This window comes from Denticeps clupeoides, chromosome 11 (assembly GCF_900700375.1).
Source record: "Denticeps clupeoides chromosome 11, fDenClu1.1, whole genome shotgun sequence".
Lineage (NCBI taxonomy): Eukaryota > Metazoa > Chordata > Actinopteri > Clupeiformes > Denticipitidae > Denticeps > Denticeps clupeoides.
This window is the reverse complement of record NC_041717.1, coordinates 16,236,236-16,257,348: the sequence shown is the minus strand read 5'-3', so window position 1 is coordinate 16,257,348 and position 21,113 is coordinate 16,236,236. Positions and strand designations below refer to the sequence as shown.

Below are 21,113 nucleotides of genomic sequence, written 5' to 3'. Positions count from 1 at the left end.
TGCGCTGGAGATCCCACAGGGTTAACCGGGTCTCCACCGGACCGAGGCAGGTAATAACAGAGCTGTTATCTGCAGTATTCTGTCTGATTCGCTGCACAAACTCAGCATTTAAAAATGTATTCACTACTGAATGAATTTCATTCTTGACTTTAACTTAGCTTGTTCACCATTGCAAGGCCAAAGGCATTCCCAGGAATATAAAAACAGAAAAAATAACATATTTCAAAATGTTGGCACATGTGACATTGACAGGAGCAAGATTAAATCACACAGAATGACAAAGTACTTGTGTGAGACCAGTCAGACATCCGCTCCTCTTATCTTCTCTCCTCTCATGTCTTGGGTAACAAAAGTAATTACACTCCAAAAAAAAAAAAGGAGAGTTAGTTTCTCTTCTTGTAAAATCCTGGAGACGCTTCTGAACGTTACACCAGTGGACAAGGCCCAAGTTTAACTCCAGATTGAGATTGGCGTAGTCAGTTTGCTATTTATAATATCTTTCAACAGCAAAACAGATTTTTTCCATTTAATGTCTAATGGACTGCTGCTATTACCTCTGTTTTTTTGCTGCTATTACCTTCTGCTTCTGTCCACTTTCTGCCGTGACAAGTGCAATTTCCCACTTGTGGGACTAATAAAGGTTTATCTTATCTTATCTTATTTCTCTGTTGTGTTCCAGCTGTGAACGTGCACACAAATGCAGTACGTAGAGGCGTGGCGAAGTTTATGAATGGTAGATTTGACAGGTTTTTAAATGCATGAGAGAACACATGCTTTGGGGCAACCTCCACTGTCGAGAAGATGTAGGACTTAATCCACCTCAGGTAGAACAGCAGATCAGAGCCTCCTCTGAAGATCAATGGGACTTTCTCCCAGCACATCATGAACAAATGAAAGGAGCAGAGGGAACGGGAGTGAGGGAGTGAATAGATAACGCCCTGAACCGATTTAAACTTATGTGACACCTGTCATGGCTGAAGCCGAAAACACCTTGTGCTTATACTGCCACAGCGCGCCATTATGAAGCTTGCAGAATAGCAGAAGAAAAGCAAATCTTGAAGCACTCCTCTTCCTTCACCTTACTTATATGGCTGTATTTTTTATATAAACCACCCACTGAAGCGGAATATTACTGTACATAATAGTTACTTCCTTTTAGCAACAACAGCCACATCTCGGTGAGCTTTTTCATCCCGGACAATAAATGGAAAGTATCTGAAAGGGATGCATTCTTGGTTTCCAAGAAAGGCGTGGTGCACTGCCATTCATCATGGGCGGAGTAGGGTGGTCTTTGCTGTTTGTGTGGGTGTGTAATGTGTACAGGTGGACGTGTCGCGTTACAATTTGCCGTATGTGTCAGTGGGCGGATAATCAGGATTCTCTTCGTCTTTTTCGCACGCGCCCTGCCAGCTTTGTTTATCAGACGGACCAAAAGACACGGACATGCACACTGGATTCACCAGCCCTCCGTTGCAGTGCCGGGGTGGAATAATGGAAGTAGCCACGTTCCTGCCTGTGCCTGCCGTCACCTCAATTTGTCACGGAGATTCATCACACGGCCTTCCCTCGGAGGCACTGTTTCATTTTCTCATTCCACCCGGCCAGGTCCAGAAAGCTGCGGTGCTGACATACCCCACACACGCACCCTGCTCCTAATAGAGCCAAATTCTTTCATTGGAGTGCGAAGGGCCGCCTGTGACCTCGTGACGGGCGACAGCCATGCACCCGCAACATTTCTGCAGATAAATCCCAATAAAGAATTAATGGATTCCGGATCAAATCACCAAGCTGTTCCCCTCTCATCTTAATTGAGCCAAGAGCAAACATTACCACGCTCTGACATGACAGGGAGTCCAAAAGTGCCAGAGGGAGAGGGCGTGGCGACGCAGCAGAGACCGTTCTGGCAGGAAGCGCGCTCCCCCCCCCCGGCGCTCACCATTAAAGCAAGGCAAACAAGGAGATTTTCCACCATATGCAGCTAACACTGCACAGTCAAACAGGAGGGGACGATTTAGTGGCGGCTGAAGGAGGACTCACCTTTGACCTGCACCCCGATGCGGAAGAAGACGTCGGCGCCGCCCAGGTAGCGCTCCACCAGGATGTAGTACCACTGCTCCCAGAAGGGCACGGCCGTCTCCAGCTCGCAGGGGCTCCACTCGCGGCAGTCCAGCGCGCTGGAGTTGTGCACCGGCGGCGCCCTGGCCCGGACCTTCAGCACGACCGGACAGCTCTCCGAAGTCCGGTTGCGGGTGTTGCAGTCCACCAGTTGCACCCTGACTCTGGAGATGTAGTTGGGAATGAAGACCCTGCAGGAGGAAGAGGATGGGAAAGGACGATTCCTTCATCTTGGCGTTAATTGCTTTGCAGAACTCTGTGTGATTACCAGAAGAAACAGGTCGATGGTCCATCTCTAATAAACCATCAACTCGTCATTGTGCACACAGAAAAGTTGTTATAATTAGACTCATTATTGTTCAAACTGCACTACAGAATCACATATTTTAAACTTGTTTGTGACTTTCTGCCTCGCTTTTCTAGTTTCATTTGTTTTTTAAATATACTGAATTGCTCTTTTTATATAAAGTTGATGTGGCTCTGAATTCAAGAAAATCATTACAGTAATTAATTTTTATAGGTTTGAGACAAATAATCTAAAATTATGATCACGGCAGTAGACTATGGACACTTTATTGGTTATTCCTGTCTTGCACCTACACTGTGTGTACAGCATAAATGTGAAACTCGCAAGCACACAATCACATTCATGTGCAGATGCGTGAACCCAAATATATTTATGCTATTTGTGCTCACAAAATGTGAAGTGAACATCAGCGGTCAATTTCTGCTGCCAGCCATGACCCTGATGGTGGGTGGTCGGTGTCTGATGAGCATAATCGTAGGTTTGATTTATTCTCTCTGCCCTTGACCTGGCACCAAGGTCAAAAGGTCACCCTGCACCCTATCAGTCATCACGAAGACCGACACTGTTCTGAAGTCAGTTTAGACTGACGATAGAGAACAGAAAAAGAACCAATTACTGCCGGGTAGTTTTTATGTTTTTTTTGTCTCTTGGCTCTTTTGATTCAGGGCTTGAAAACCCCATGTTGACAGAACAGCTGCAGGTAACTGACTTCAAACCTGCATTAAAAGAGAAATGCCGCCTCTGTTTCAGAAGTCTCACAGTGAAATGTGAACGGCACATCAAACATCTGATCAAACGCAACCTGGCTTGTTTACGTGATCTTCCACAAAATTTTAGATAAACACCTCATTCTATAGTGGAAATTGCCTCTTTGAAAATTCGCCTGGGGGAAAAAAATCATAGTTGAACTTGGTTAATCATTTTCATATATTTTTTGTTGGTATTTATCACTCATATTATTACTTTTTTTCTGGGGCTAATCATTGTATGCGAAGCATCAGGGTGAAGATAAAGCAAAATGTATGCAAATTACATTTACATTTGTGGCATTTGGCAGACGCACTTGCAACTATGAATATAATCATTGTAGTCAATGTGGAGCATTGAATGTGGAACAGAACCTTGTGCGCAGTATTGCATTAAACTTCACAATCTTCTGATAACTAATCAACTCGTGAAATGAAACTACCATCCCCGCGTCGGGACTGGACTCTCCTCAGAGATCTGCCTCATGCTGCAATCCCGCCCCAGGCAACGCATTTATACTCTGCACAGCCATTTCCCAGCGTCCCTGTGTTTGTGTTGCTGTCAATGCGCTGGGCATGCGCTCAGCACCTTCACTTTCCTCCCTTAAAGGAACCCTTTTTTTTTTTGCTAATTGCAATAGGAGCGCATTAATATATAAAATTAATGAGAACGGAGACCCTCTCCGGAGAGGGCCGGGAAGGGAGTGTGTGCCCGGAATGATGAGCAGGGATGAGAGGGAGTGTGGAGACGGGCTGCTGTTAGCATTCCAAGCTCCGCTGCATATGGCGCTCGCATCTTAATCAGGCCTCCCCACCGAAAGCGGCCCTAAAATAGACATCATGAGGGTATAAACGCTAAATCAGCCCGCAAAGAGGACTGCAGCTCTATTATCAAATGCACTGGGGTGCCGTCAGCAGAATCGGGGCAGACAGCTGTTCTCCCAAAGCCTTTAATGCTTTCTAAAAGTGTGTGTGTGTGTGTGTGTGTGTGTGTGTGTGTGTGTGTGTGTGCGTTGAAAGAAAGGCGACTCACTTGTACAACACAGATCTGTTGTGAACAGGGATCATCTGGTCGATGAAGTACCCCGGGTAAAGCACCGATATCCCGACCAGCCTTTGGACGATGAGCTGCGGCTGGAAGAGGTACTGACACTCCTCGTGGAGACCCTGAGGAGATCAGAGAACACGGAGATTACCGTCTGGAACCAGAACCTGTCTGAGCTGAGCAGGCTGGGCCCGGGGCGCCACACCTTCACAACCAGGAGGGTCTGCAGAGGGGGTTTAATCACTGACATAAAGCAGCTTTATTTCACCAGGACGCCAGTTAAAGATCGGACGGACTCCGTAGATTTGCAAGGACAAGTGTTTTTTGCGAGGTAGGAGGGACCTGCGCCGTGCCTCCGGTTATTTATCACACCGCCCGCCGCCAAATTACAATGCAGCATTTCATCACTCGCCCCTGCCCCGCCCCCTGCAGGTGCCCCGGCCCTCACGCACATTCATCACTGTCAAGGCACAGCGCCGTGCCGCCTACTGTACACACGCGCACACGTGCCACGCACACACCATCAGCACTTTTTTACCGTCCCCAGAGCACGCTGTGCCAGCAGCATGGCTCCCCCCCACCCAATTACAGCAGAAGTTCCGTCTCTGGGGAGCACGGAACAACCTCCCTGCTAGAACATGTGCCCGTGCGTGTGTGTGTTTTTAATGGATGGAGCAGCTTCCACGCAAAATGTTTACACCCCTGTGCTGGCTGACAACCTGACCCAGTGTCATGTGACCACCGACACGGACAGATGACTGACGGGTGAAGTCACCTCTGATGATTGTGTTTTGTTCAAATTGGTACGTTGCATGATTCTCTGAGGATGGTTAGCTGTTTTATGGTGCTTGACAGCTTGATTCTGTAACTGTAATAACACACACACACACACACACACACACACACACACACACACATCGCCACCAGAGTCATCTAACCTGAATGCCTATAGAGGAAAAAAGCCTTTAAATTCAGGAACTCCACGTCAACTGCACAGCAGGACAATGCACAACTCTGCCACCCCCATATTCAGAGCATACCAAAAAAATGACTTTCACTCTACGGGGACTGAAAGTCATACAGGTTTCCTTGGAGGAACCGCTGGTTGTCTTTGCACTCAACGTCTAATTACAGGAGCAGAACGTGAAGTGGCAGACGTGGCGAGCGGAACACAGCGATGCTTCTCCCGGCCCATCGCTGGCCAGAAATCACTCAGGTATCCCACGGAGGTCACAGAGCCGTTTCATTACAACATAAGTTACTGAGCGGGAAAGGAGGATTTATTACTGTCTGCCAGCTCCCCGCATGAAACAACTAATGGCTGGTGGCGCGTCACTGTTTCTTCTGTATTAAAATGCAGCAGTTCAGAAACTGAAAAGAGAATGAAAACACATCTATTTTATGATTCTCTTGACCGTGCCTGAGCCGTTATCGCATTATTAGAGCAAGAAGATAACGGTGGCAATCAGCAGAAAGTACCCGAAAGGCAGACAAATGAGGTTTTAAAAGAAAAAAGGTGTCTAACGTGAAATCACATGACATTGCGCTGAGGACTCTTGATAAGGTGCTATTTCCTCATGGCTTTCTTGAGATCTTGATGGAACGATAAAGAACCGTTGCATCCTCACGATAACTAGTTAGATTTCCTGTCATGTCCTGTTTGCTTGTGATAATGACAGACGTTTCTTGGAATATCAGTAAAGTGTATTGTGACATAGGTCACAGGCTGGTGTGAGATCGTCCTGGGGATTTACATAAATATCTAGATAAAGCAAGAAAGTGCCATTTGGCAGAATTCTGTATCTTGATGAAACTAACTACCTGTTTCTGTCAACCATGATAGTTTTTTTTTATGTATATAATGACAGAAGCCCAATGAGTGAGATCTCCGATGCATGCTATTTCTTCATTCTGGAGGATCTATAGCCATGCCCTTCAATGCATGGGGCAGCGGTTAGCCCGGATGGTTGGGAAATAGACCCGTAATTGGAAGGTTACCCGGTTCGAATCCCGAACCACCAAGGTGCCACTGAGGTGCCACTGAGCAAGGCATCGTCCCCACACACTGCTCCCCGGGCGCCTGTCATGGCTGCCCACTGCTCACCAATCACTTCACTTTCTTTCACTTTCATCTGATTTCTTTCGGAATGTGCCTTGCTTTTACCATGAATTCTTTTTTCTCATGTTCCCAGCACTTCACTCTTTATATCTGAAGGCGTAGATGGTTTATTGATGTTTTTGAGCAAGAATTTCCTCCATTTTCTTTTGCCAATATGGGATATTTGTATGAGAATCTCCAGTGCGCCGCTGTTGCTGCTGAGACACTGGCAGAGTCATCCATTTCCCATTACCCCTCATGTATTATGTGCGCCTAATTCATTCTGGGCTTGATTAGCCGCCTCATTCACTGCAGCCCGAGCCATCTAGCAATCATTTATCCCTGAATGATTCTGATAAGACAGTCCTGCATCGCTGCTTCTGCCTGAGTGTACATTAAATATCTTGTTGTCCAGTCTCATCACCCACTATGCGTAGCTCTGGACGATAGTAGCCTGGTGAACCAGAAGACCACAAAGTCACAGGATCAAACCCCACTTACTACCATTGTGTCCCTGAGCAAGACACTTAACCCTGAGAGTCTCCAGAGGGACTGTCCCTGTAACTACTGATTGTCTGATAGACGCCAGAAATGTAAATGTAAGTGTATCAGGCCAAGCCGTGCATCACTGCAGACTGAGCTGCGGTATCTAAATGGAAATAGGGCTGTGTTTCCCTCGGCACGACTAGAGATCGGAGACAGAGTGGGAAGTGAAAACTTGTGCCACCATTAAATAACGATGCTGAGAATGGAGTCCCATCTGTTGTTTGTGCATGGCTGCTTTCTGAAGATACCAGCTGCTGCCACTGCTGGAGGAGGAGGTGGAATTTGCCAGGCCTCCGAACTTCTTGTTTAGGTTGGTATGATTGTGGGGGACGAGTGTAAGTCCCGTCAGCCCGGCTGAGCGACAGATAGTCCAATTTCACCACCCCAGGGGATGGAGAGGGGGGATAATTACTGTTCCCGCTCCCTAAACGTGGCGCTGATTGATATGAAGCCGCTGTCGCGTTCCATTGGCACCATGTTCGTGGAGACGCCCAGCTGTGAGCAGGATAATACCTCCAACACCCTTTTAATAGCAAGACAGCGCCGACGTGTTCGGCGCCACTTATTTTTAGCAGTCTGACTGACACTGACTGACGCTAAATGAACGACACAAAACGGGAACCGCTGTAATCTGCTAATCTGGCAATCTGTTGAGGACACGAGTCCATTCGAGCAACACGGCGTTCTCTAATCTCCAAACTCCACTCATTATACGGGCGCGGCTTTAAATGGAGGCTTACGGCCGGTCGGGGGGGCTTACAGGAAGACACCGCAGAGTTTGGACTTTTCCTGCCGTGAACCATAACTCTTGTCCAGCAAAAAAAAAACCACGGCCGCCTGCTGAGCCATTAGTGGGGAGCAGCCTTCATATGTCAGGCTGCGATCTCTACTGCTCTCCCATTTTATATCAAAAGCAACTCGCGAATCACCATCCTGGCCGCTGACCTGATGAAGAGAGAAAGGGGGGAAAAATGGCTTCCACCGAGCACCGGCTCTTGACTGGTCTGGAAAGTCGCGGGCATTAGCCAAAGTGCCATCCTATTAAAGTTTATTGCCGCGCTGTGTGGGGAAGTGTAATAGGCCTGCCTGCCTCGTCCCCTACATCACCATTACTGCGCTCCATCTCAACCGGCCAGTGCCCCTGGGACAAGGAAAAAAAAAAATGGTTTAAAGCGGCCATTTTCAACCGCGTGCCAACTCTCTGCCTCGCTACGCTGCTTTCCTTAATAATGCAGACAGACTGGGAGGAGCTGTCAGGAGTGTGTTGGGCTGTTGACTCCTGCTAATTAAAAATGCAGTAACAATAAAAGGATTGTTCCGCTCCCAATGAGATAAAGGAAGAAGAAAGAAAGAAAGAAAGAAAGAAAGAAAGAAAGAAAGAAAGAAAGAAAGAATGAATGAATGAATCACAGTGGAGAGAGCTTGAAAACAGCCAATTAGGCACCTGATTCACTGGGTCTAGTTTAACACGATCTATCAGAAAGCAGCGCTTCTGCCTGACAATGAGCAGCAGCTCCATTCAGCATCAATGGCATCATGATCCACAATCTTGTAATTATTCCCCATTCCTGGACTAAGAGGTGGACAGGAAACAAGGTCTTTATGTCTGTGCTGAATTGATATGTTCTCTCAGAAGCCCACACCGACAGGTTTGATCAATGCAATCATAAAAATGTTGAAGGAAGTGATGTGTGACTTTGTAGACTCTGTTCTATCATTCCTATCATTCCTTCTGATTACAGGGCCGCTTCCTTAACCGCTAGGCCACCGCTGCCCCTCTTTGGTTTTACATAATCTTGATTTCAGAACTCGTGTTAATGTTTAAGTTTTCCATAACAGTTGAACCCACATATACTATGACAATGATCTCACTTAGGCCTAGATAGTCCTAGATAGACCACTGGGGCCATTGTAGCACTCAACATGCAAGCATTGACAAGAAACCTGTGACATAAAAAAAAAATTACTTGGCTATAATTCCTAAAACTAGATTAAAACATTTCTTATTTTAAAAACAATGTATCTAGATTTAAGAATTCTAGCCAATTAAATTTCTCTTACCCCATTGGCAGATTTCTTGGCTCAATACAAGATTTCACTTAATACTAGATACTATGAGTTTAAAATAAGACTTTACATCTTATCATTTAAAATGATAATAAATTGAAAATTTCCCGCTTGTGGGACCAATAAAGGATCATCATTAAAAAATATGACAAATCTTCTTTAAATAACACCCTTGGTGAAATCATTTTTCGCACTGCAAGACATCCCATCATGAAATGTACCAGAGCGTCACCACAGCCACCAACACCATAAATGCTGAAGCTAGAAGAATATTCAAATGCACCATAATACTGTTTTTTTTAATCCTACACTGTCCTGTACCTTCAAACATGGACTGATCCTGTCTCCAATACAACATGTTGAATATTTAATTACTCATAACCATACTGGTCTGTTTTCTCAAACAAACACCAACCCTGCTCAGACATCACGCCCTCTGCCTGCCCCGTGTCATATTTAACCCTGGGAGTATATGGCTTGTAAATTTCCAGCTACGATCACCCGTTTCAAAAAGTCAAAAATGTTTCCTGGGTGGTAGTAGCCTAGTGGGTAACACACTCGCCTATGAACCAGAAGATCCAGGTTCAAATCCCACTTACTACCATTGTGTCCCTGAGCAAGACACTTAACTCTAAGTTGCTCCAGGGGGGACTGTCCCTGTAACTACTGACTATATGTTGCTCTGGATAAGGGCGTCTGATTAATGCTGTTAAATGTAAAATGTAATGCTTTCCTGAGCATCATAGGCTTGTAAGTGTAACAGCAAACAGAAAATATTTTATATGGGAGTGAACTCAAAAATGTTCCTGTGAATCTTGAATCAGGAGTACAAGCATGACCTTGCACTCTAGGTCGGTCTGCGTCAAGGTTCTAATGAGGGAGCTGAGTAGCTCTCTTCACACCAGCCTCACACCAAAACAACCTTTTCTGTTCTGAAAGGGCCCTTTTATTAATAAATAAAAGATGCGTCTCTGGGGCCCTGTCCTGGTGTCCAGGTCTGCTCCAATTATTTCCACTGGCTGGTTCTGGCCTAGAGGAGTTCTGATCCGCTGGTTCTGTCACTTCTCTGAGCCTCGGAAAGGTCAGGGCTCCCCACCACAGCCGATTTACCGTCTTCTAATTGGCCACTGAGATTGATGCTGTGGCAAAAGGGATAAAGTCGGCCCAGTTTCACAGAAGCGCAGGATTTATTATTGCTTGGGAAAAGGCAATAATTCCCTTTTTAAAACCGGGTTGTGTACACAGCAGAAAATCAATGAGAATAAAGGCAACGGAAGGGCCACTGTGCTGTTGGATGTCTGTGGAGAAGACGCAGGTAAGATGAGTATTTTGTCCAGATATACCGTGTTGGGCCAAATATTAAAGTGAAAGTGAACTGATTGTCCTTGTGATAAACAGCACAGTACGTGGTGACACAACGAAATGCATCCTCAGCATTTAACCATCACACTTGGTGAGCAGTGGGCAGCCATGACAGGCGCCCAGGGAGCAGTGTATGGGGATGGTGCTTTGCTCAGTGGCACCTCAGTGGCACCTTTGTGGATCGGGGGTTCTTAACTGCTAGGTCACCACTGCCCCAAAATAAATTAGGAGGGTTTTTTTTTCTGGCATCATTTGACAACCGGCAAGAATGGTTAATTTCAATTATTCCTACGAATATAGAGAGCTTCTTCTTACAATAATTAACACAAGTCACTTGTACCGTTGTACAGTAGCTGAGGAGAGAGAAGTGATGTCTTCATCAAGAGACTGTGATGATCATCAATCAATCTGTGCAGACATGAGGCTGGAGAAATGTTCACCCAGAATGCATCTCCGAGACGTCTGTAATATGTGACCCTCAAGACATGTTTATTTGCTTCTATCACGGCCACTGCCCCACCATCGGGGCCCCAGGGGGCATGTGACAATGACAGACGACGGCGACCCGGAAGCGAAGGAGGACGGGGTCAACGCACTGAATACGTTTAATTCATTTACGCTAGCCTTCTACTGAAACACTCATCTCTTGATTTACGACCCTTTTGCCCGAACTAACGACCACGAGACTTGTCTGCTCACTTCGGCACCCCAACGCTTTGAATGTCCTCTCACCCGTCACCCTGCTACCCCAACCCTGCAACTCTCCTGTTCTCTCCATCCAAGGCCACCCCGAGCTCTCCATACCCACCACACTCAGACCCAAAGCACTTCCTCACATCTCATTCCCAACATGACTGTCTTGTAAGTATTCATGGAACGACTCAACGTAGGGATTAGTTTACCGGATGTTTCCCAGGTCTCTTTCAGAATCCGAAATGTTTTTTCCAGCTATTCTTACCGGACACTCTAGGCATCCCTTCTCTGGTCAGATGCCTACACACTTCATGTCCACATCATGACCATGTTATTCACTGTGATGAAAACCCATGTGATTCTCTTATTGCCATTACAATCTCAGCCTGCATCGTGGCCCACTTCTGAGTAAAAATACTGAAAGGCGTCTGCATGGACAGCAATTATCCATAATTCTCTGTGTGAAATTCCTATTTTTTAAAAAATGTGCTAAAGCACAAATAAATAGAAGTTTGGAAGAAGTGGGCGCACAATCAGCTAATATGCATGGGATACTACATGGGATAGTAAAACCCCCACCGGGAAGCTCCAAGGTTCTCATTAAAGATTCCCGCTCGCTGCTCCATATTCTCCACGGATGAATTATATTAATGCGTCCGAGCATCTCCCATTTCTGTTTATGCTTGTGAAACTTGTATTAAGTCTTACTTTTGCAGCTACTGACACCTAATAATTTAAACACATCCCATAATGCATAATTGAATTCTTTCAAGAGCAAAATGCTTTGTGTTGCTGCTATCTCATTGGAAGACATTTGCTGTCTTATCAATTTCTGCAGCCGTGCCATGGCCAAGCCAATCTTTCACACCTTGTTTTATTTTTCAGTTCTCATTAAAAGCATAAATTTCATTTTGGACAGTCAGGACTTCTACAGTACTCTGCAGCGTATAACAAGCATTTTCATTCATCACATAGAGGCATTTCTTTTACATTATCACGTAGACAAAATAAATTCACTGTGCTTGTGGCCGTGTTGTTTACAGATTGTCCAAGATCAAGGTGTTGAGTTGGTCACAAATTGGCCACATCTCACCTTAATCGAGTAAATTATTCTATGAGGTGGACCTAGACCATTTTATGCAGATGGTTTTAAAGTTATGGCAGAGAAACAGGTACAGATGTTTTTCAATCAGTTACAGTGTTACAGTGCTGTTCATAGACCTCCACTGCCTACACATTATCATTTGAATCAAATTAACATCACTGATGTTCAAACCTGAACTCAATTAAAAATCTTTATAAACTCATATCCAGACCACTGCAGTGCTCCATGGAATGTTGCCTGGTGTTGCTAACCCAAAACCCAGTCTGGCCTAGTCTAGAGTTAAATTTTTTTCCTGATGGTGGAGTCAGCTCCAGAACAGCTCCATCGCTGTGGGGATGCAGACTCTCTTCTGAGAACCTCTTCTTCTAAACCTACACCTGCATGTTCTGCTTCTGAATTTCAAATGTTTTTAACCTATGTCTTCCCATTGTCCCATAGCTGGATTGATAAGACTTGGACAAAAGCATCTGATAAATGAATATAACGTTACATAATGCTCTGTGTCTCCTCAAAGGCCCCGTCTTTTGAAGTCCTTGTAAGATGTATTTTTAGTCTGTAGTATATTTAGATCCCTAATCCTGATCTGCCTGGATGTGCTGTTGTCTGTCTCTGCTGCATCATGTCATCCAGGAGGACTTGATCTCATCTCTTACGTTTATTCAAGACAAAAGGGCTGAGACAGCTATAAACGTAGACTTGGTGCGTCCGGTGCACAACTGCCTGATATCTGACACTCCCACTCACCTTGACAGAGATCTTCCCTTCATCTTTGGGCAAATGGGCAGCGAGGAACCAGTCCCCCGGGAGGGGGCTGGTGACGTTGAACACCCCCGTGGTCCGGTTGGGCAGGGTCCAAGTCAGGGTCACGGCGAAGGAGCTGGGAACGACTGTGTCCTGGGGAAACCGAGTGTGGAGGGGGTTGATGACTGGAGGAGCTCCGGACCTAAAATACCTATATAAAAAAAAAGTTCACTTTAAAGTTGTTAAGTGCATTTTTGAAAGATTGCCTGTCTTCAGCGTTCAGCATCGTTTAAGCCTCATTATGGTGTCTCTAAATCAAACCAGCTCAGCACACTTAACAATTAACTTCACGAGGGGGAGGAAACCTCATCCAGCAGTTCTCTCTTTATCTGGCCAAGGGGAAATGCATTGTGATGATAAATAATCTGAACAAACCTGCCAGTTACCAGCCCCCCGTTCAACGCCACCAGCCCTTCCCACAGATGATGCTGAAGGTGATGACTGAACTTTATGAGTCAATGGAGCCTACATCTCCTATGTAATATCTTCTAAATGTACACAAATTCTCACTCACTCACTAACCATAACCGTTTAGTCCTGTTGCTCATGGTCGGGGCTGCAAGAGCCCATCCCAAGACACTGGGCGCAACATTCACACACACTGACGCATACAATCAATTTGGACACAGAGCGAGCATGCAAACCACGAGCACACGAGGTCCAAACCGGGATTTGAACTCACGACCTTGGAGGTTCTTCTTCAAAATTCTTTTTGGAAAATAGTTCATCATTTTTTTCCACAATTCAACATTACACAATCATTGGTGCTTCTAGCTTAGGTACACAGAGGCAGCAAGTGAATATGCTACTATCACCCTACTGCTCAGGGTATTGTCATCAAAATGTTGTACATCTTATGCTACCCACACATTAGAAGACAGACTAGAAACACAGACTAGGACTGTGGATCTCGCAGGCTCACTATTTACAAGATAACTTACCTGTTTCCTGCTTCTCAGCCTGTTTCCTGGATGCCTAATTCCTGATTACAGTGAGGATGTTCGGATCTTTATGCAATTGGTGAAGGAGACATGCTGAATATTTTAGTAAGGAAAATCGCTGCCGTTTTTCATGCAGCATGGCTTGGATTCAATCATTGGATGTTTTTATGGGGACTGCTGTACCATCCCAGAGCTGATATCACTTGGTGGCACGGAGAGGGCAGGTGGCACAATGGTTGTTGCCACTCACCTTTCATTCCCATTTTATTACATGGTGCAGACCCTTTCCTAATCTGTGTCCGTCTTTATATGTGTTCCTGTTCAGCACTAAAGGAGTCGTTTTAAAGAGACAAGCACTTGCTTGGGAGGGCAGATGTAACCCCAGGGCCTGGGCACTTTGACAGGTAATAATTCAAACTCTGCAGCCTCGCATTCTTCCTCCACCTTCTCAACTCCTCCTCTGTCCATGTGGTGAAAGTCACTCTCCCCTTGCACTTCAGGATACAGGCTGATGTGTTCCGTCAAGGAGCTCCACCGGGGATGAGCGTGCAGGAGGTGGTGTGCAAACACACCACAGTCAGGACACTGCTTTGTACTTAATTCTTACAGTTTTAGACCAATTTTATGATGGTATGATTTTGCCTATTCACTTGGTAAAGATTTCTCGGGAAATGATCTGCTTAAAAGATATTTCAACTCAATATGGAATCACATTTATGAATCCATAAATAGTGAGAGTCACTGCAACTACTGAAGAGCTCAACATATGAAATGAAGAATAACACATTTCTTCCAACAATAAAATCCCACTCATGCTTTGGAGCTCATGCTTTCCCACTCATGTTTTTTCCCTTATCTCGCACTGCACCTCATATACTCCGAGCCTCCAGTACTGCTCGCCTGGTCCCCCCCATCACTAAAGGTAAAAGGAAAACATTCATCTAGACTCTTCTCCATCTTGGCCCCTTGGTGGTGGAATGAACTTCCCCTCAAGGTCAGAACAGCTCAGTCACTGAGCACCTTCAAACGACAGCTCAAGACCTTCCTCTTTAGAGAATATTTAGATTAACTTGTAACCTTCTTTTTGTCTTATGTATAGAAACTACAACAGAGTGAATAAAAATATTGTATCCATAGTTGGGGGTCCTAATGAACCAGAACTGATCACTTCGTCGATGCTGACATGAAAGCACGTTGTAAGTGTCTCTGCCTTAAATGTTAATGTAAATGATTTGAACTTGACTTGTTCAGAAGACCTTCCTTGGTGAAACTCCGAAATTATCTGTCATCTGCAGTGTTTTCTTCGGCTACTGCTTTCTCAGTCTATAGCTCACCAGTTGGGTGTCAACTGGTCAATAGAGTTCATGGGACAGGTTGTTCATTCTATGCATTTATTATTTATGAATACAACAGGTGAGCTGTCTGTGGTGCTGGAGTTGGGACATATGTGTTTCATGGGCAGTATGGCAATCCAAAGAACTCAAACTGAACCCTGGTGTTTGGGGTTTCATGTCTGAAATCTGCAGGAATTTTTCACAGTCACAACACACGCAACAGGTGGTATCACCACTGACATTATGCAAAACCCCTCGGTTAGCTCCCCCATTGTCTGAGTCTCGGTTTCATGCGCCGCTGGCCGGCTGGCGCCAGTGAGCACCCCCCTTTATTATCCGAGCAGGCATTGGCCTGTTATGACCCAATTAGAGCTGTATCCGTATGCGTTCCAGCGCATTAATGCTGCGTTCATCAGGCATGCCGGTTCTGACCCGTGTCATCCGCCAGGCTGTTTGTGACCAGCCACGTGAAGAGATAATCAAATCAACACCCTGCCCAACTCCAACAACGCCTGATCCCTTAAAGGTCAGACACCATTAAGCCTTTGTCATCAATTAAACGTGCAAAGAGCTCTGTATAAATAGAAGAATCATTAATTCTCCCTAAAGCAAACTTTTGAAGTTGTGGTCCTGGGAAAGAGCACAAATTTGTGATTATGCTTGCGTCTTCCATGTTGCTGGTGAAAATAATAGCAAGATAAAGGTCTCACATAGAACAGCACGGCAATAAGGGCTACACTCCAATTAACGGTGTCCTCTGCAACAGCGCAGACAGGAACCAGAAAGGTCAGTAAGCCACGCCGTGCAAGCTGATGATACTATGGTCACCACTGTCATACTAGTGCTGCACCTAGGTCAAAGGTAAAAGCAGGATTTATAAAAAAAAATAAATGTGAAATAATGGGAAATAGCTGTCAATCATCTGGCACCTCAGATTTTTGTGTCAAAAAACATCATAATGCACCAAACATTTTCCTATATATACTGAACGTAAAGCTTTCTTCAGCTCTCTTTAGGTTATTTATGGAAATGACTTTGTTCTTGTTTGTTCTGATGTGAATTGTGTTTGTTTCTATTTTAAAGAAGCAATCAAAAGCAGCTTTTAAATGAGCTTAAGCCTCTAATTTAGAATCCTCCCCGAAGTTCATAATCTATAAATACATAAATAATTTCCTCTGAGTATCCAGTTCATTAAAACCATGTGCTTTAGAGGAAATGTGTGATTAGGTGATAGTTGCCATTAACAATAATCATTTATATTTACACAGATTTATACAGAATTGTGAAATAATATGCATTGAGAGTAATAATAATTATTATTAACAATAATATATAATCTGATGATTTATGTTTAACAGAATTATTACATTTTTACTCTCTGACAGTCACTGCAGCATTTTTTTATCTCTCTGGTTTGAAGTGGATATTGCGTCTGGAGGTGACCTGGACTGTCTTGTTGACTCAAGCTGAGGCCTTGAGAGCAATAAAAGGGCTTTGGCTTCCTGGTTTGTATTGTCTCTAATGAGAGTCGCCGTGGTGACCACCAGTGCACTATTGATCTAGGGAGCAGTGGCACGTGGCGCGTTCTCCACCACTGGGCCTCCCTCTTAGTGCAGCGCTGGCCTCCATCTCACTGCACTGCCACCACAACGATATCTGATGACAGGGACCGAACAGATCAATTCTGCCCAACGTACAAGATCCTCCCTTTTCTGATGCCACTTGTTATCATTGCTGACGTAGAGGGGCGGCAATGGGGACTCGACCTTTCAGAGGCACTCTAATTATCAGCTTGTTGCTCGGTTCCGGCTCCGTTGCCCATGAGCCAAGGACACATTGCTTTCCGATGCTCTACAAAATCTATAGGTTCTTGTCTACTGAGCTCTCTGCTGCGGCGCTAATCTCACGGCATCAGTGGGTCTTTGCTCACAAAGACTCTCCCAACATTACAATAAAAACGTAAATCAGTATATGCGGCAATATAAATCCAGGCTTCGCTGAATCCGTGCGTTTACGGCGCCACAGCGGCTCCAGGGTCGGTTAATCACCTGCTGTATGCAGTTTCATTTCCTCTGCCACCAGAGGCACGTTACTCCAAGTGCTGAGCTCATTTGACATTCAGGCCGAGGGCCAGTCATCTCCCATTGTCAATGAAGTCCCACGTTTTCCTCATTACGTTTTAGAATGGGAGTATGAGCTACCCGCCCCCTGCCCCGGTTCTCTGGAGATTTCCGATTCTGCTGCCGGTGTTGCTTTTTCATTTTAGTCCTGAGAGGCGAGGCTGGAGCAGAAGGGGTGTATCCTTAACCTCCCTCTGATTTTAAGGTCACCATCGGAACGGCGCGCAAGCCACATCATTGCTGTGCCCATTATTAATGAAAGGCGTGAAGGCATCTCACCAATCACTCCGAATTTCCTCTCTGTCACCGCCTCGGAGGTGGCCTCTCACGGTTTCTCAAGGACACGTTCCCTCTCCTGTCATAAAATCGAACATGAGAGACGGCTGTACATAATTTCGCTCCGACCGGCACGTTGGAGTCGGAGCAGGAGGCGCAGAGGCGCCGGCGTGATGGAAATTTAATGGCGGTGAGGGACCTGCATCTGCATTTCCGTTACAGAGGCTCCCAACACCGCCGGTGAATCAATGCCAGATCATTAAAGATGATACGAAACAAATGGAGGGAAAGACACATCTGGGCCGCACCACCTACAATATTTACACCCAAATAAAACTTAATGGCGGCATGTGGCACTTACCTAATCAGAGCCGCACGCGCAAACCTCTGCACTTAATGTAACTCTGTACATAAAGCAGCCGGTGATAAATCAAACACCACCGTACTAATGGTCTCAACTTCAAGGGTGCATTTTGTACATTGAACTAAAGACCATAAAAGCCCCAACCCCCCCCCCCAACCTTGCAACAAAGCTATATCTGGGAGAATGGATGACACCGCTACCGGCCAAATTCTTGGCTATGCAAATTAGCGCATTATGTCATCTGGCACGTTTTTGGTGACCTTCATGCTGGAGACAGTTGGTAACAATGGTCTCACCTTTAATGAACAAAGTGGGAAGATTTGCACGGCTGGCACAACTGCTATTTTTATATGTTTATAAATTTGCATTACGCTAGAAAGGACGTTGAGTTAACAGCAGTGTTAACTGCTGCTAAGTAGTAAGAGCTGAAGTGACTCGTGACCATTAATCCACGTTAATCCATGTTCAAGCACAGCTAATGGCCGTAATGAACTGCCGTACATTAAAACTCATTAAAAGTAGAAGGGCTGTTTACCGTGTAAGCTGAGTAAGCACTTTTGTTAACGACGTAAAATGCGGAAGTCAGAGTTGATAAACTATCTTGGGGTTAATGAGCAGCAAATTCCAAGTACGCATCGATTGCAGATTATGTAGCTTGAGAATTCTGAATTTCCAATGTCTGACTAGGAAAAAACTAATAACATGACACTTGGTAATAGCAATAGACTGTTAACCTTGATTTCACATTATTCCTGAAGATGTCATTGTACACAGTAAACACACAAAAACAGCCACGTTTAACGAGTTTAGATATACAGTACAGACCAAACGTTTGGACACAGCTTCTCATTCAATGTCTTTATATTCATGACCATTTACATTGGTAGATTCTCATGAAGACATCAAAACTATGAATGAACACATGTGGAGTTATGTACTTAACAAAAAGTGGAGACCTGACCTCCACAGTCACCGGACCTGAACCCAATCGAGATGGTTTGGGGTGAACTGGACCGCAGAGTGAAGGCAAAGGGGCCAACAAGTGCTAAACACCTCTGGGAACTCCTTCAAGACTGTTGGAGAAGCATTTCAGGTGACGACCTCTTGAAGCTCATCGAGAGAATGCCAAGAGTGTGCAAAGCAGTAATCAGAGCAAAGAAACTAGAATATAAAACATGTTTTCAGTTATTTCACCTTTTTTGTTAAGTACATAACTCCACATGTGTTCATTCATAGTTTTGATGCCTTCAGTGAGAATCTACTAATGTAAATGATCATGAAAATAAAGAAAACACATTGAATGAGAAGGTGTGTCCAAACTTTTGGCCTGTACTGTATGCCAATTCATTAAAGTCATTTACTCGAACTTCAACTATCTATCTACACTCAAAAAATTTATTTGTTGGGGTTCACTTAATTCAGATATGACACCTATTTCCACACATTTGAATTATGTTATTTAAAAATAAGGCAGGCAAATAGAAGGGTCCTATTTGCCTGACTTAGTTTCAAATACATAAAAGTACATTAAGTGCAGCATTAGCCTAGACAGTCACTGTGAGAACTTTACTCGTGCAAGGTCCAAGTAAAGTGCATAGCAACCTTTAAAATTCACTGTGCACTCACACAGTCACATTGCGGTCCGGACAGCTGTCCCCGAATGTGCCCCCCTGCTCCTTGAAGGTGATGAGGTTCCAGACGGCCACCACGGTGTCATCAGGCACGTTGAAGTGGAACAGCTCAACGCTGGCAAATGAGCGGAAGGCGTTCAGCTTGCGTGGCGTCCGGGTGAAGTAATCTGTCACAAACAGGCAATCTGGGGAGTGGAACAAGGAGAAAATTAGTTGGATGAAAGACGACTTTTATTTCTCCGGCTAAAAGGGGGTGTGGTGTAGGGGGATGGCGGAAATCGGTGCTAATGCGGTTTGGGTGACCTTCCGCCTGAGACCTTTACTGATTTAATCACATATCAGTCGGGTCAGGCCGCCTTGGCTTTCATTCAAATCTGGGCTCTATCCAGAATTAATTCCCCTCCGGAGCTCCAGTGCCAGCCAAAAATAACAACTTGCGCAATCTGCCATAATGAGTCGCAGTTTCCTGTGGCACCGCCATCCACACCACCGATGTACGTAATTTGAAGATGGATGCATTTGTGGCCCCTTCGCCTGACCTCTGATTTATCCCGATCATGGATTCCCTGATACGCAAGGGGAGGAGATTCCCAAGGGCAACGGAAGCTATTGCTAATGACCTCCCTCCTTATGCCGTCCGTTTGTTAACAGCTCTTGTCTGGTGCTCATAAAAACTAAAATCCTGGGTCTTAGAGGCTCTCCAGGGTTTTAACCTTTCCAGCCCGTGTTCTGTAGGCTGAACTGAGGCGTGTTCATGCCCATTGTGAGTAGATGGAGGTTAATTGGGCAGAATAGTGTTCATGCGCCACGACTTTCCTCAGGCGGCACTCGGACGGACGAGGAACTCAAAGCTTTGACTGGAGGCTAAAAGAAGGGTTCCCTGGATTTCACCATCAAACAAACGCACACCCTCCATCTGCAAATTGTCATCGCAATTGTCCCCCTCCGCCGCCTACCGCTGGCACGCTGCAGCACCGCAGAGGCTGACACCAGGCTGCCCGATCCAAACCTCCAGAGATCTGACAAGTCCTGACATCCCTCGCTCTGATCATCAGCTCAGTGGCCCACGATCCACGCCCGGCTGGTGGAAGGGGGGGGGGGGGGCACGTGTCAGCTCCAGCACCCGCCTCGCCTCCTTTATTTACAGACATAACAAATCAGCAGCCTGACACTTTTATTAAGCTGATGGACTCTCTGAGGTACGGCGCTGGAGAGCACGTCGTCAGTTAGTGCAGACAGGCGAGGCACGTCATGCCAACGCTGCTCGTCCCCCAGCACAACCCGAAAACCCAGACATGAGCAGAGCATGCTCATGCCTGTTCCAAATGTTCTCTACAAATACATCCCTGCTCAGGGACTGGAAACAACGGGGAAAATCTCAGAAAAAGCCGAAAAAAGGAACAAAATGTTTTTTTTCACAACATACTGTAATTAGTCTTCGCAGTCGAGGTTTGAACTGCAGCCTCTATACTAGGGTGACCTGGAATACGCGCCCAGTCGGGTTTTTAGAATTGCTCTGTGTTTTATTTCATGGGCATCCTACACTAGCAGCATCACTAGCT

The 21,113-nt window shown here is 45.4% G+C and overlaps 1 protein-coding gene across 1 annotated transcript in view; it reads right to left on the bottom strand.

The window, feature by feature from the left end:
• tmem8b (transmembrane protein 8B) overlaps positions 1-21,113 on the bottom strand; it is an 87,555-nt gene that overhangs the window by 40,906 nt on the left and 25,536 nt on the right. The window contains exons 2-5 of the mRNA XM_028995757.1: positions 19,547-19,736; positions 12,829-13,036; positions 4,202-4,335; positions 2,038-2,306 (exon numbers count right to left, since the gene is read on the bottom strand). Of these exons, the coding sequence (XP_028851590.1) occupies positions 2,038-2,306; positions 4,202-4,335; positions 12,829-13,036; positions 19,547-19,736 (801 nt within the window). The remainder of the gene's footprint in view (positions 1-2,037; positions 2,307-4,201; positions 4,336-12,828; positions 13,037-19,546; positions 19,737-21,113) is intronic.